This window comes from Macaca mulatta, chromosome 1 (genome assembly GCF_049350105.2).
Source record: "Macaca mulatta isolate MMU2019108-1 chromosome 1, T2T-MMU8v2.0, whole genome shotgun sequence".
Taxonomy (NCBI): Eukaryota; Metazoa; Chordata; class Mammalia; order Primates; family Cercopithecidae; genus Macaca; species Macaca mulatta.
Genome location: NC_133406.1, coordinates 146248015 through 146261552, shown reverse-complemented (window position 1 = coordinate 146261552; position 13538 = coordinate 146248015). Strand labels below are relative to the sequence as shown.

Sequence of the window (13538 nt, the reverse complement as noted above, 5' to 3'; positions counted from 1 at the left end):
TCTTTGTTGTTTCATAACTTTTTCCTTAGACTTTTTTTTTTTTTTTTTTTTTTTTGAGACGGATTTTGCTCTTGTCACCCAGGCTGCAGTGTAGTGGCACAATCTCTGCTCACTGCAACCTCTGCCTCCCAGGTTCAAGCGATTCTCCTGTCTCAGCCTACTGAGTAGCTGGGATTACAGGTGCGCGCCACCATGCCCAGCTAACTTTTGTATTTTTAGTAGAAACGGGGTTTCACCACGTGGCCAGGCTGGTCTCGAACTCAGGTGATCCATCTGCATCAGCCTCTCAAATTGCTGGGATTACAGGCATGAGCCACCGCACCCAGCCCCTTAGACTTTCAAGATAGAACTTGGGAGGGGGGAGAGGAAGGGGACAAGCCACAGTCTCCAGCACCATACCCGTAAACAGAGGTCCTGAATCAGAATCCTCCGTGACCTTCAGAAAAATCTGTCAAGAAAAAAAGAGAGAATTTTATTTAGTCATTCCTACTCTCAGAAAAATCTAACCCAAGCTCCGTTTTGTTTGGTATTGCTTCATAATGGGAAGAAAACCCATTATGACTCTTTATCTAAGAACATCGTCTTCTATAAATGCAAAAACGTAAGCACACAGTAACCACAACTACATAAAATATGTATGCATACAGAGAAGCAGGAAGTATGCCAAAAATAAAGATAGTTGCTATGCTTGGGTGAGGAATGATGGCTTTTTGCTTTTACACAACTTTGCTCTAACGTTAGACTTTTTCAAGGAACCACCACTTCTGGCACTTGACAGAAACCAGCTGGAATCTCTACTTTACCTCTTCCAGGGGAGTGTCAGAAATTCCAAAACTGCTGAGACCAAGGTCAGCCAGCGTTTCCTCCAGCTCTCTGAAAAGGCTAGCATATGCTCTGTGCTTGAAATTCTTATTTGGAAGAAGGAAGATAAGTTCTTGACCAATGCACTCCACCAGCTTTGCCTCTGGAACATGGTGGAGAACTACATCCATCAGCTCATTTACATCCCCTAGGACAAGAAAAAAGACTGATGCCAGCTCTGTTTTCCAGAACCTGGAAGATGGTGAGGTTACCCAGGTTTCCTACTCCTCTCCACCTCCCCTTTGAGGAAGAGGCATTTTGTATCTCGGCAGTGACTCTTTCAGAGGACTGATGCTCCATCAAGTCTGTTTTTAGCTTAGTTGGCCCTGAGATCACCATTGAGAGGCAGAGGGAAATGGAAGCAGAGTCCTCCCCACTAGCCAGCTGTGCAACCTGGGGGCGAGGCGGGGGGTGCAGTCATGTAACTTTCCTGTGCCAGTTCCTCCTCTGTTCAACCAAACGTTCTGTCCCCTCAAGCTATGTTACATTGGGTGGGTCACACTCAAGTTTCCTCATCTGTGAAAAAGGGAAAATAATGGTATCCACTTCATTGTTGTTTTTGAGGACCGGATGAGTTAAACTGCACAAAGCAGTTAGAGAAACACCTGGCACCTAGGTGAGTGCTGGCTGCTATTGTTGTCATTTACATCATCTCGGTAAGAAATCTCTTAGTTATGGTTGTCTTTCATTCTCATTCACTGAAAACTTGAGGGCTAAGTCAAAGTCGTTTTCATTTTTCTGGTCTGTCCTCAGCTATGGGGGACTTGCCCAAGACACAAACCTGGAACCGGTGACCAAGCTGAGTGAGAAGCGCCTTCCCTAAATCACACACCCGTGCCTGCTCTAACTTCTCAGAAGACTGCACAGTTTCTCTTGGGATTGCACCTGCCTCCACAAACAAAACTGAATCCTCAGCTCACAGGAAATGCAGAGGGGGGTTGAGAAGCCATGGGGAGAAGCTGGGGGAGGGGGTAGGATATGGGGTGCATATCATGGACTGTGAACAAGTGTCAGGTATCAACTGTTTATCTGACACATGTATGCATTCAGAATTGAATTTTGTGTACAAGTGTGTATTACCTTAAAATTAAAAATCTAACTGTAAAAACCTCACTTGCATACACTCGAAGAGAGAGTTCTCTCACACATTGTCTTGAGAGGCAGGTCAAAGGGAGAGGGATTCCAGGACTCAAAACACAACTCTCAGAAAGCAGCTCTCAGACTTGAGGACACCCAGTAGGTTCTTTTCTTTTATTGTTGTTTAAAAAATGATCCATATGAAGGGATTTCATGGCTTTCAACCAAAATCCTTCTGCCTAGCTGGATTGGAAGTCTTGCTTTATGTCAAATCTGCAAGTTGGACTTGATTGTCTTTAGCTCTGGGGTGACTTCATACGGAGGCTGGAGAGTCCTTTACGTTACGGAAGCAGCTCTGCCCTAATCGCTCTCCAGGGGTCATGTTCATTGTTCTCTTAGGAAGGAAATTGAACCCAAAGCTGCTGGATTCCCAGGAATTGTGTCTTAGGCATGTGTCAGCCTTTCCAGAAGTAGCTCTGTAGGTCAGCAGGGCTTTGGGCATCTGGGAGGGAGGTCCGTGAGTGTGTGTGTGGTGTGTGGGTGTGTTTGAGTGAAAAGACTTTCAAGGAGCTAACTGAGGATTAAATGATTTTCCCTGTCTTATTTGAGACCTAACTATGGACTGCATTTCCCACCATTCACGGCATCCCGATTCTATACAAAGAAAATCTTCATTTAGAAATAAAGTAATTGAAAAAAAAAAAAGAATCATTCAGCCACTCAGGCCTTGTTTCCAAGCCAGTTTTGGCAAATCACAGTAACTTAACATATTAGTATTAATTTAAAACAAATATAAACTTCTTGACCAAGATTCAGAGAGTGGGGCGATAGATAACCACAGGAAGGCAGGCTAGGAGGAAGACCCGGAAGTGTCATCCTAAAAAGATGTTTTCTGTTCCTCACAGGGTCTCTCAGTGTAAAGAGAAGGCAGGTGCATGAACCGTGACGACGGCTCTCCGGGCATGTTCCCTCCAGTTGTAATGATCGGACGACACAAATATTGTCCGGTTCTCTTGCTTCACCAGACTTCAGTCAGTAAATTCTTAACATTTAGAAAAAGTTTGTGCTAAATAGAAAAATTTGCTTTTTCTTTGATAAGCAGATACTTTCCCCATTCATTAACTTGTATCAGTACATAAGTTTAGTTTTGCTCCTGTGTGGGAATCTGCTTCTCACATGTTCTCTCACATAGAGAGGGGATAGCCTCTCTACTGCAGCTCCCTGGAGATGGGGGCACCCCTGAGAGCTTCAGTGCATCCTAATTAAAGGGAGACTCACTGGGAAGTTGGGAAGCTGAGGGGAGAATCAGGAGTGTAATAGGAGTGTATGCTATTTCCAGACTTGCCATCCACACGTGCAATCTGACTCCACAAGTTCACTGGAAGAGCCGTGCATCACCATGCTTCCACTAGAGGGCGCCATGTCACACATGTAAAAGAAGCTCTCCCCAGACTAAGGAATGTGGCCTGGAGCCAGGGCAGGGAGACCCCAGGAATGAAGGCTTACTAAGGGTAAGAGCAGAGTGTATTCCTAATTAAAGGGAGAGGGCCCTTAGGGGCATGACTTTTAAAATCCCTTTGGGAATGAAGGAAGGTAGACGAGGAGAAAGAAGCTCAAAGCGAAAGAACAACTGCGTGACCTTGAGAAGTACACAGTGTTCTCTTTGCTCCCATTAAAATGCATCACAACAGGACACACCCAGCAATAGTGGGAGATGGATGCCAGACAGGAACCCAAGTATGGCCCGTCCAGTCCTTACCATCCAGGACTTGTTCTGGAGTTAGGTCATCGACGTGGGCTGGACAAGTGGTGGAGAAACTCTTAGATGCGCAGCTGCAGGTCCCCTGCAACAGACAGATGGACGGGATGACTGACAAGATACACATCCCTTCAGTGACAGCCTCTCCCTGATGCTGGCTGCTGTCACTGCCTGCTTTATTTATTTCTCACTGCCAAGTGTAGTCAACACATTTTTTTCTTCACTGTTTAATCTGTTAATTCATCTGAGTATTCTGAGGGTGTAGTCGCTTGATTTTATCCTAGAGTGTGTGAGTCACGCACAGAGAGCAGCAGAACCTCCAAGGGTCCCTTTGGCTTGTCTTCAATTATGTGGCAGCTGTAGGTTCTGCCTGTGGGAGACATTCTGCGCTTCCCTCGCTGTGGATGGAAACAGGAAACCCCAGCAGCAGCCAGACACTTAAACCAGAGGCATAAATAATGTTGCCATGTCATATTCGTGACCATTTGAATGTGAGCGATGCCTGTTCTTAAGAAGCCCAGAGCACATTTATAATACTTTATCTCATTTATCTTCACATCCCTAAGAAGCAGAAGCAGAGGTCATCAGCTTCATTTAACATGTGAAGAAGAAAAAAAAAAAAAAAATAATAAGGAGGGCCTTTCAGCCAAAACCGCCATCTTCCAGTAATTCGCCAAAATGATGAACACAAAGGGAAAGAGGAGAGGCAGCCGATATGTGTTCTCTAGGCCTTTTAGAAAACATGGAGTTGTTCCTTTGGCCACGTATATGTGAATCTATAAGAAAGGTGTAGACATCAAGGGAATGGGTACTGTTCAAAAAGGAATGCCCCACAAGTGTTACCATGGCAAAACTGGAAGAGTCTACAATGTTACCCAGCATGCTGTTGGCATTGTTGTAAACAAACATGTTAAGGGCAAGATTCTTGCCAAGAGAATTAATGTGCGTATTGAGCACATTAAGCACTCTAAGAGCCGAGATGGCTTCCTGAAACGCATGAAGGAAAATGATCAGAAAAAGAAAGAAGCCAAAGAGAAAGGTACCTGGGTTCCACTGAAGCGCCAGCCTGCTCCACCCAGAGAAGCACACTTTGTGAGAACCAATGGGAAGGAGCCTGAGCTGCTGGAACCTATTCCCTGTGAATTCATGGCATACTAGGTGTTAAAAAAAAAAAAAAAGACCTCTGGACTGGAAAAAAAATAAGGAGGAATTAAATAATTTGCCTAGGATGACACAGTTTGTCCACTTGGCAGCACAGACATAAAACTGGGTCTCCTGATATGCTGAAGTGGTCTCCGTTGGTTGGTATATTTTGGCTTCATCATTTTTATGTTATAGCACCCAAGGAGGCCTCCTCTTAGCCTTCACTTACCACTGAAATTCAGGTTTAATTAGGGAATATGAATGTTGAAATGAAAAAAGAACGAAGTTTAACCAATTGCTCTTAAAACAGCCTAACCTTACAAAATAAGACACTCACTTCTACGTTGCACCAAACCACATCTGAAGCTTGGGATCCTGGTGTGTAATCTGGCATGTAATAATTGCAGACCATTTAAAGCTAGTTGTTTCATTTTGGCTAAAGCATCTCTGTAGGAGAAGGCTTCAGAATATGTTCATTGAAATCTTCTGCAAATGGTCCCAGAACAAAGACACCGATTCTGATGACGAGAGCCTGTGTGAGTAGCCCTGTCTGGAGTGGTAGCCCCGTGCTGTGTGCTCCTTCTCACCCAGGCCAGGGTCCTTCCCTGGGCAGACACCTACCTCACTGCCTTTCCTTTGGCTCTGGATGTTTTTCATCTTGCGCACCAAGGTTAAGTACAAGCCCGTGCCAAAGCAGTTCTTCAGGAAAAGCGGGGTGCCTGAGCAGTAGAGCCTTCCCTGGGCAATGATGGCAATGCGATCCCCAAGGAGGTCGGCCTCGTCCATATGGTGAGTTGACATGATGATGGTTCTGCCTGCAAGGTAGGGGCCAGGGCAATCACCAGCCCTGCCCTGGGTTAGGTGTGGTTGGTAAAGGGTGTACAGCAATTTCCTAGCTACATAGTTGCAAAAATCAGGAGTTAACTAAAAAAAATCCAAGGGAACTAATTCAGCAGCAAATTCCAGGATATTAGAACAATAATAACTAACATTTCATAGCATCCTACACACTGTAAGGCATTGCCACACACAGTGTCTCTGCATCCAGCATAGGACCTGATTCAAATAAATCTCCATATTAGGGGCTTATGTATTATGGTCAGCATCTAGTGAGTTTCATACGTACATTTTCTGGATCATTAAGCTTTGGATTTATAATCTTCATAAAGAACACAGACGTGCATACTCTCCCTAACTGGAGATGTCATTAAAAGGAAACAGCAGGCCAGATGCGGTGGCTCACGCCTGTAATCCCAGCACTTTGGGAAGCCGAGGTGGGCAGATCATCTGAGGTCAGGAGATCAAGACCATCCTGGCTAACACGGTGAAACCCCATCTCTACCAAAAATACAAAAACCATTAGCCGGGCGTGGTGGCAGGCGCCTGTAGTCCCAGCTACTCGGGAGGCTGAGGCAGGAGAATGGTGTGAACCTGGGAGGCGGAGCTTGCAGTGAGTGGAGATCATACCACTGCACTCCAGCCTGGGCGACAGAGCGAGACTCTGTCTCACAAAAAAAAAAAAAAAAAAAAAAAAAAAAAAAAAAAAAAAAAAAATTTGAAGAAGAAAACAGCAATGAAGATTCCAGGATGACAAACCCTCAGAGAAAGGCACAGGGCAATGCTGTGTGAGTAGAGTGAGGGGAAAGCTCTGGCTCGATCATGGGGTTGAACCATGCTATTAACCTCTATGGGCACTCAGCTCTGCCTGCTATGTCTTCCAATCTGAGCCCCTTGTCTGAGAGGTGCCATGACAGAGGAGCCACTTCCATCTGCGGCCATCCTCTGGAGCACCGAATGCCACCAGGTCACCTTCACACTGGTCCTAAGTGGTCATCTGACAGCTATGGAGCTTCTAGGTATGTTTGCAGGTGACCTGGGTCCCCATGGTCAGAGAGGACTTTCACCTAGAGTAGCATCCATCATTCCAGACAGAAGGGCTGCAGGTCGAGAGAATTTTCTGAAATATTTTTGGAAGTAGGTTGCCTCATCAATGATTCCCTGTTTATGTTTTTAAAAACCTCAGGGGGCTTTAGTTGGAACTTAGATTCACCAAGTCACTGACAAACCCCCTTCTAAGTGTAGCCATGGTGGTTCCTGTACTCAGCTATGCCAGGTGAGAGAGTGGGTACCACAGGTAGAGCCACAGTGAGAGCCCAGGAGACTGAGCAGTGGCTGTTACCTGAGCGATACTTCAGGAGCAGGTCCCAGATCGAGCGTCTTGAGTAAGGGTCCACCCCAGAGGTGGGTTCGTCCAGAATCACCACCTTGGCATCTCCCACAAAGGCAATGGCGACTGACAGCTTTCTCTGCATGCCACCTGGAGGCACAAGAAGGATGGGAGAGTTAAGGGACTGTGGAGGGTGGGGATGAGAAAGGCCCAGGGCCAGTGGCATTGTGGGGGCACCCTAATCCAGCAGCGGTTTGATGCTGCCTCTTAGATGTTCATAGCGTTCAAAGCCCTAATACTGTTGAGGCTTTGTAAATGCAGAAAGGGCAACCATCGCCTCCTTGGATCAGACCCTTTGAAGACTGTTCAAACACATCAACTTCAGGACAAATAAAACCCAGGCTGCTGTGAGACACTGCTCTGCAGGGATAATGCTCTGGGGGCTGCTTTTAGATTTTTTGGGGTAACTTCACAGAGGTGTTCCCACCCTTAGAAGCTCTCCTGCTCCAAGCCTCCCCTGCCTCCTGGGTGCACTGGGAAGTCATGGATTTGCCATCTGTGGCCCTGTCTCCATCCAACTCCCAGCACCTGATAGATCCTGAGCCTCTTCATTCCGCTTGTGGTGGAGACCTGTGTCCTCCAACATGGCCTCCATCTCCAGCTGGGCCTCCTCCCAGGACTTTCCTTTCAGCTGGGCATAGAACAGTATGTGCTCAGCCACCGTGAGGCTAGGAGGACGGGACAACAAGAAAAGCAATGGCTCAGCACTTCCACTTCTAGCAGCCGATCTTACAGAAATAATTGAGGACAAGTATTCTTGATTTAGCAATCAAGATGCTCACTGCAGTGGTGTTTATGATACAAAACAAAAATAGCAGACCCTGCTTAAATAGCTAATAAGAGGATGGCTTACATGGTTCATTCATACAATGGAATAGTCTGTAAATATTAAATATTATTTTATAGAAGAATATGTAATGACATGAAAGATGTTCATGATATCTTATGTTTAAAAAAGCAATCCTTTTTTGAAAAAAATGTCAGGTTATAAAATTGTATGCATAGTTTTACTATTCTTTATGATTTTAAAGTATATGTGTTTATCTATCTATACATGTATAGGAGAAAGTTCTAAAAAATTATATACCAATATGTTAACAGTGGTTATCTCTGAGTAGTGAAATTACAGGTGACTTTTATTTTCGATTTTTTGTTTACCTATATTTCCTTCCTCCCTCCTTCCCTTTCCTTCCTCCTTCCCCTTCCCTTTTCTTCCCTTCCCTCCCCTCCCTTCATCCCCTCCCTCTCTCCCTTTCTTTTTTCCTTCACTCCTTCCTTCCTTCCTTCTTCCTCCTTCCTTCCTTTCTTACTTCCTTCCTTTTCTTCCTCCCTCCCTCCCTTCCTTCCTCCCTTCCTTTTTTTTCTTTCACAATGACTACGCATAGCTTCTTAAGATAAGAAATAAAAGATACCTTATTGGGGGAAAAAAGTAACTGAAAAGCCCCCTGAAAAGTTTGCCTTTCATGCCGTGGCTTACACAGGAAAAAGGAACAGTGGTCCTCCTGTCTTTGGTCCCTTGAAAGGAAGTACTTCAGGGCTGCAGAAGGGGCTAGGGGATCAATCAGCTGCTCTGTCAGAGTGAAGGCAGCCTCACCCTTCTGAGGGGGGAGCCCTCAGCTCTGAGCAGCAGAGCCAGAGTCCCATATTCTGAGGGACAATTCTCACTACAAGTAGGACAAAGGACCTTAAACACAGGGGAAACCAAATAAGAGTCTGTATCTCTGCCTGTGCCCAGGCCCAGCACCCCTGAGCTGGGCTCTAGAAAAGTGTGCTGGGGGCAGAGGTGAGGAGACGGGATGGGGAGGTCTCAGTTCCTGCGTTGCTTACTGGTGGAACAGGATGTTGTGCTGTGGACACATGCCAAGGCTCTGCCGGATTGCATCCAGGCTGGTTTCAATGTCCCTTCCCCCAACGAGCACAGTCCCAGAGGTTGGTGGCAACAGACCCGTCAGGATGGACCTGCGGAACACAGGAGTCAGTGGCAGAAGAGATGGCCTTTAGCAACATGCCTTAGGAGGGCCGCCCCACACCGTGTTCAGTGAGAACTCTCACTGGATTCCTGCCTGAGCTGTCAATCAAACCCAAACTGCTATTAGCTGTGGGGCCCCCTTAGCACCAGCGTGTGCATCCAGGCCCTAATGCAGAGGGCCATCTCGGCCATCCTTCTCTGCTACTTATTTCCTGGGGCTCCCAGGCCAACGCTGAGGGCCTCTGGGATTCCCAGCCTCAGAATGTTCATGTGCAGTCACAGGTATCCCCAGCTCAGCCATCACGGAGCCTGGTGTTGGAGAGGATCAATAAAAGGTGTTTGGTGCATGACTCAAGGCTTTGCCTCTTGGGTGAGCAGTCATGGCTATTGAAAAGCCAGGTGTCATCATCATAAAGCTGGGTAAGGTCTTGATGAAGGCGATAACTAAGCAGTCCTAGGCATTTGTTGATTAACTGATGGAAGCCAGGCATGGGAATTACCACCATCAGTATTAGCTTTGGATCCAAAACATAAAAAGCCCAAGAGCAACGGTGGGCATTTTTTTTTTTTTTTTTAATGGGAACTATGACTCCCATGTCCCTAGGTTGTTGTAAGGCTTAAATTAGTTAATACACTTACAACATTAGAACAGAGCCAGCATAAAGTAAAACTCAAAAATATGATTACTGTTAGTATTAAACACTGTTTTAACCCCCAGGGGAAGTTGCATGTCAGCAGCTGATGAAGTAATGTGTTTGCCTTTGCGGAGCCCTGGGGTGCTGGACTTTGCTTCCAGCTCTCTGACCGTATCAGTTAGCACGGAGAGACATCAGATGGATGCAGGACCACCACACCCAGCTCTGTCCCTGAGTTCTGATACCATCTCAGGCTATCTGAACTTGTCCTGATGGAGAAGCTGAAATCTCCGCGGATCAACCACTAGAGGGAAACAGAACCAAATAGAATGGCACCGGCCGCACATTCCATTCACACTGAACCGCCCTAGAGAACATTCCATCACAGGGTGTACACACTGCTGTTCCTTCCTGGGGTTCTCCAAAGGACGTGAAGACTGTGTCACGTGGGTTCACTGCCCCCTGCGAGGTCCATGTCTGCTGCTTCTTGGGAAACCATGGCGGGCCCTGTTCTCCTCTCAGCAGATGGCGCTCGGGTCCCTTGGAGGACAGTGGGACGCCTGCGGAGCTGACAGGTCCACGCAGAGCCCTTCGCCTTCCGTGCCCTGACCTTCTGTTGCCAGGCGGTTACTCCACAGGCCCCTCTAGAGACTGATTTTTTTTTTTTTTTTTTTACTTTCTCCAGAACTACCACTAACCCTCATCAGCTGATGTTGAAGCCTGCCTAATGATTGGCAGGAAAAGGAATTTTCCTTGAAAATAGCAGGACTCTGCCTGGTGTGGTGGCTCATGCCTGTAATCCCAGCACTTTGGGAAGCTGAAGTGGGCAGTTCACCTGAGGTCAGGAGTTTGAGACCAGCCTGGCCAACATGGTGAAACCCTGTCTCTACTAAAAAAAAAAAAAAAAAAAAAAAAAAAAAAAGATACAAAAATTAGCTGGGTGTGGTGGTATGCACCTGTAGTCCCACCAACTTGGGAGGCTGAGGTGGGAGAATCGCTTGATCCTGGGAGGTGGAGGTTGCAGTGAGCCAAGATCGCACCACTGCACTCACCACTGCACTCCAGCATGGATAATGGAGTGAGACACTGTCTCAAAAAAAAAAAAAAAAAAAAAAAAAAAAAGAAAGCAAAGAAAAGAGAAAGGAAATAGGGAAATAGCAGGATTCTATAGCTTCCGTGCACGTGGTGACAGTGGCCATGACTTGATCACCACCATGGACTGTTGGGATGGGGGAAAGACTCAAGGTGTGAGAAACAAGAGGCAACCGCAGTGCCTGGCTTTTGCCCCCACTGAGCCATGACAACTCGGTGGCCTCAGGAAAGTCACTTCAACTCTCTGAATGAATGTCCACTTCCCCAGCACACAAAAGGGGCAATAAACTTATTCTACCTCCCCCTCAAGAGAATACATATGAGTGAGCTTTGAATACTGCAGCAAGCTTTTACACATTCTTGGGCCACAAATATTTGTCACTAAACTTTGTGGGAAAGAGGAGACAGCCGCTGACAGGGAAAGACTAAGCCAGGAAATGACAGGCTAGCACGGCAGCCAGCTTCTCTGCTGGAAGACTCACAAGGTGGTGGTTTTCCCTGCTCCATTGTGGCCGAGGAATGCGGTGATCTGGTTCTCGTAGAAGGTGATGTTCAGACGGTCCACAGCTGGCCGGCCATAGGGCTCAAAAATCTTCACCAGATTCTTCACACATACCCCAGGAACCCACCCTGGATGCTCACGTTCAAAGAAGGAGTCTTGGAGGAAAATAATGAACATGATGTAAACATAATGCCTAATTACACGGCCCCAGGACTTTTTCTCCAGACCTTGTCTTCTGCCTGTAACATCACCTGCCCCTGTAGACTGCAGAATAATAATAGTAATAATAGCATCAAACATTTATATAGCACCTCCTATATGCTAGGCACTGCTTCAACTGCTTTACACAAATTACCTCAATGTACTTTCATAACAGTCCTAAGGTGTAAACATTTATTAGGCACATTTCCATAGCCGAGGAAACCTCAGACACAGAGACATCAACTCTCCTATTAAGGACACATAGGCATGAGTGGCAGAGTCGGCATTTGAACCCAGAGCCCACGCTCATCAGAGTGCACTCACTGTCTATAGGGAGAGTTGGCCCCAAGCTCAACCTTGGTCCTAGGCCCTCATTGCCAACAGTCCATGGGGCATTTCCTCATGAATTTCTGGAAGCGGCTTAGGCTCTTCATCTTCCCAAAACAACATCTGCTTTCAGACTCTCCCATGACCTTTTCTGGACCGCCATTCTCCTAGTCACCTTGGCTTGAATCTTTGAGTTGACTTTGACTAAGGCTTCTTGCTCCTCAGAACTCCCAGAGTTTTCCAATTAGGTGGGTAGGGCAGTCCACGCTTCCCCATCACCATCCCTCAAATCCCACTCCCCTCCTTCCTCCTCCCATGCGCCCTCCACTGCAGACCCTCACCTAGTGCTCTCACTTCTCCCTGACCTCCCGTCTCTCACTGCTTCATTTCACCCTATATGGCACAGCTTAATTTGTCATCTTACTACTGTAGCTCTAAGCATTTGTTTCCCTAGGGGGAGAAATTCCACTGTTTCTTCTGTCTGTGCCACCTGGCCTTGCCTGCAACTGAGGTGGAATCAGTCCCCAGCCTCCTGATTTCAGCCTCGACTTTCCACTGTGGGAGGAGGATCTGCCCAGAGGCATGGTGTACTACAGTGGGCAGTGGTGGGCTGGAGGGATAAAAGCCAGACCCTCTCCTGCCCTGTCAGGCAGAGCCCGGGGGCTGTGCTGCCTGTCTAAACCCAGAGCATTTTGGCCACAGAGAAATGCATATGCTTAGGGAATGAAAAGCCTTGGGAAAAATACAGAACTAGTTTAAGAGAGAAGATGAGGGCAGCAAAAGCCAGGAAAAACACAACTTGTAAACCTGGGTCATCAGTTTAGGGATTATTAGGTAACTTCCACTGTCAGGAAAGGCTTCTGATGGTTTCAATGAATGGCCTTCTAGATTTGTAAGCCGTAAGTGAAGTGTAGTCAGCTCCCCTGCAGTCTCTTTCCCCCTGGACACAGAAGCATTTATTTTTGTCTTTCCTTATAGCTCATATCCGCTTTAAGTCCCAGTGACTAAAGTTATTGTTCTTGCTAAATCCTCGGAAGTCAGCACATTTGTGCAACCCACTTGGGATTTGCCTAACAAGGGCACAGGCACACTACATAGTTGGTATTTGCTTTCTCCAGGAAATATGCGCTAATGTCTGGGCTGAACCATTCATTCCACACACATGCAGATGGACCTCTGAGAAGCGATCTGGTTTAACACTTGTTAACAGAGAGAGTCAGTTTCCTGGGCTTCTTTCCACCCTTGCCATGAGATGTTTTGCTCTGGCCCTCTGCAGTGCTTAGAGCCTTTTCCTCGCCTCTGCTGTGCATTCTTTATTGGGGTTTTACCGTGTATTCCTTCTGGGTGTTCCGGATCCTCCGTTTCCTCTGTTAGGGGCTCGGTCTTTTCCAGGGCTCTTTCTTCTCTGGTTGAACACCCTGCACCAATCAGAAGCCACTGTTACTCTACCTCCGGGAGCTGAGAACCAGCAAAGGCAGGAAAGGAGGGGAGAGGTACGGGGAGAGGTACGGGGAGCAAATGAGTTTCCTAGCCAGCCTCTGACCTGCTTTAGGGCTGTGAGGTACTCAAGCATGATCGCACAATCTTTGCCAGTCCCAGAGGAAGATTTGTAACAGGAGCTTCAGACTTGGAGAGCTTCACCTCCTCCTCTCAAGGTGCCAGGAGGAGCCCACAGTTTCAGAAATTGTGATTTTTAAAAAATTAAGAAAACCAGTTTTGAATTTGAAATGAGTTAATTTTCTTTA

General features: G+C 46.7%; 1 protein-coding gene and 1 pseudogene across 2 annotated transcripts in view; one reads left to right on the top strand and one right to left on the bottom strand.

The window, feature by feature from the left end:
* The window catches only part of ABCA4 (ATP binding cassette subfamily A member 4), a 57029-nt gene extending 43818 nt beyond the window's left edge, over positions 1-13211 (bottom strand). Inside the window, exons 1-9 of one of the 2 annotated variants that reach the window (XM_015145360.3) lie at positions 13122-13211; positions 11246-11420; positions 8895-9026; positions 7596-7735; positions 7020-7157; positions 5462-5655; positions 3698-3782; positions 804-1009; positions 400-448 (exon numbers count right to left, since the gene is read on the bottom strand). In XM_015145360.3, coding sequence (XP_015000846.3) covers positions 400-448; positions 804-1009; positions 3698-3782; positions 5462-5655; positions 7020-7157; positions 7596-7735; positions 8895-8926 — 844 coding nt within the window. In that variant the 5' untranslated portion in view covers positions 8927-9026; positions 11246-11420; positions 13122-13211. Of the gene's footprint in view, positions 1-399; positions 449-803; positions 1010-3697; positions 3989-5461; positions 5656-7019; positions 7158-7595; positions 7736-8894; positions 9027-11245; positions 11421-13121 lie in introns of those variants that run through there. The other variant, XM_077952840.1, reaches the window with a different exon arrangement.
* LOC708800 (large ribosomal subunit protein eL21 pseudogene) lies at positions 4359-4880 on the top strand (annotated as a pseudogene).
* Positions 13212-13538: the final 327 nt, after the last annotated feature.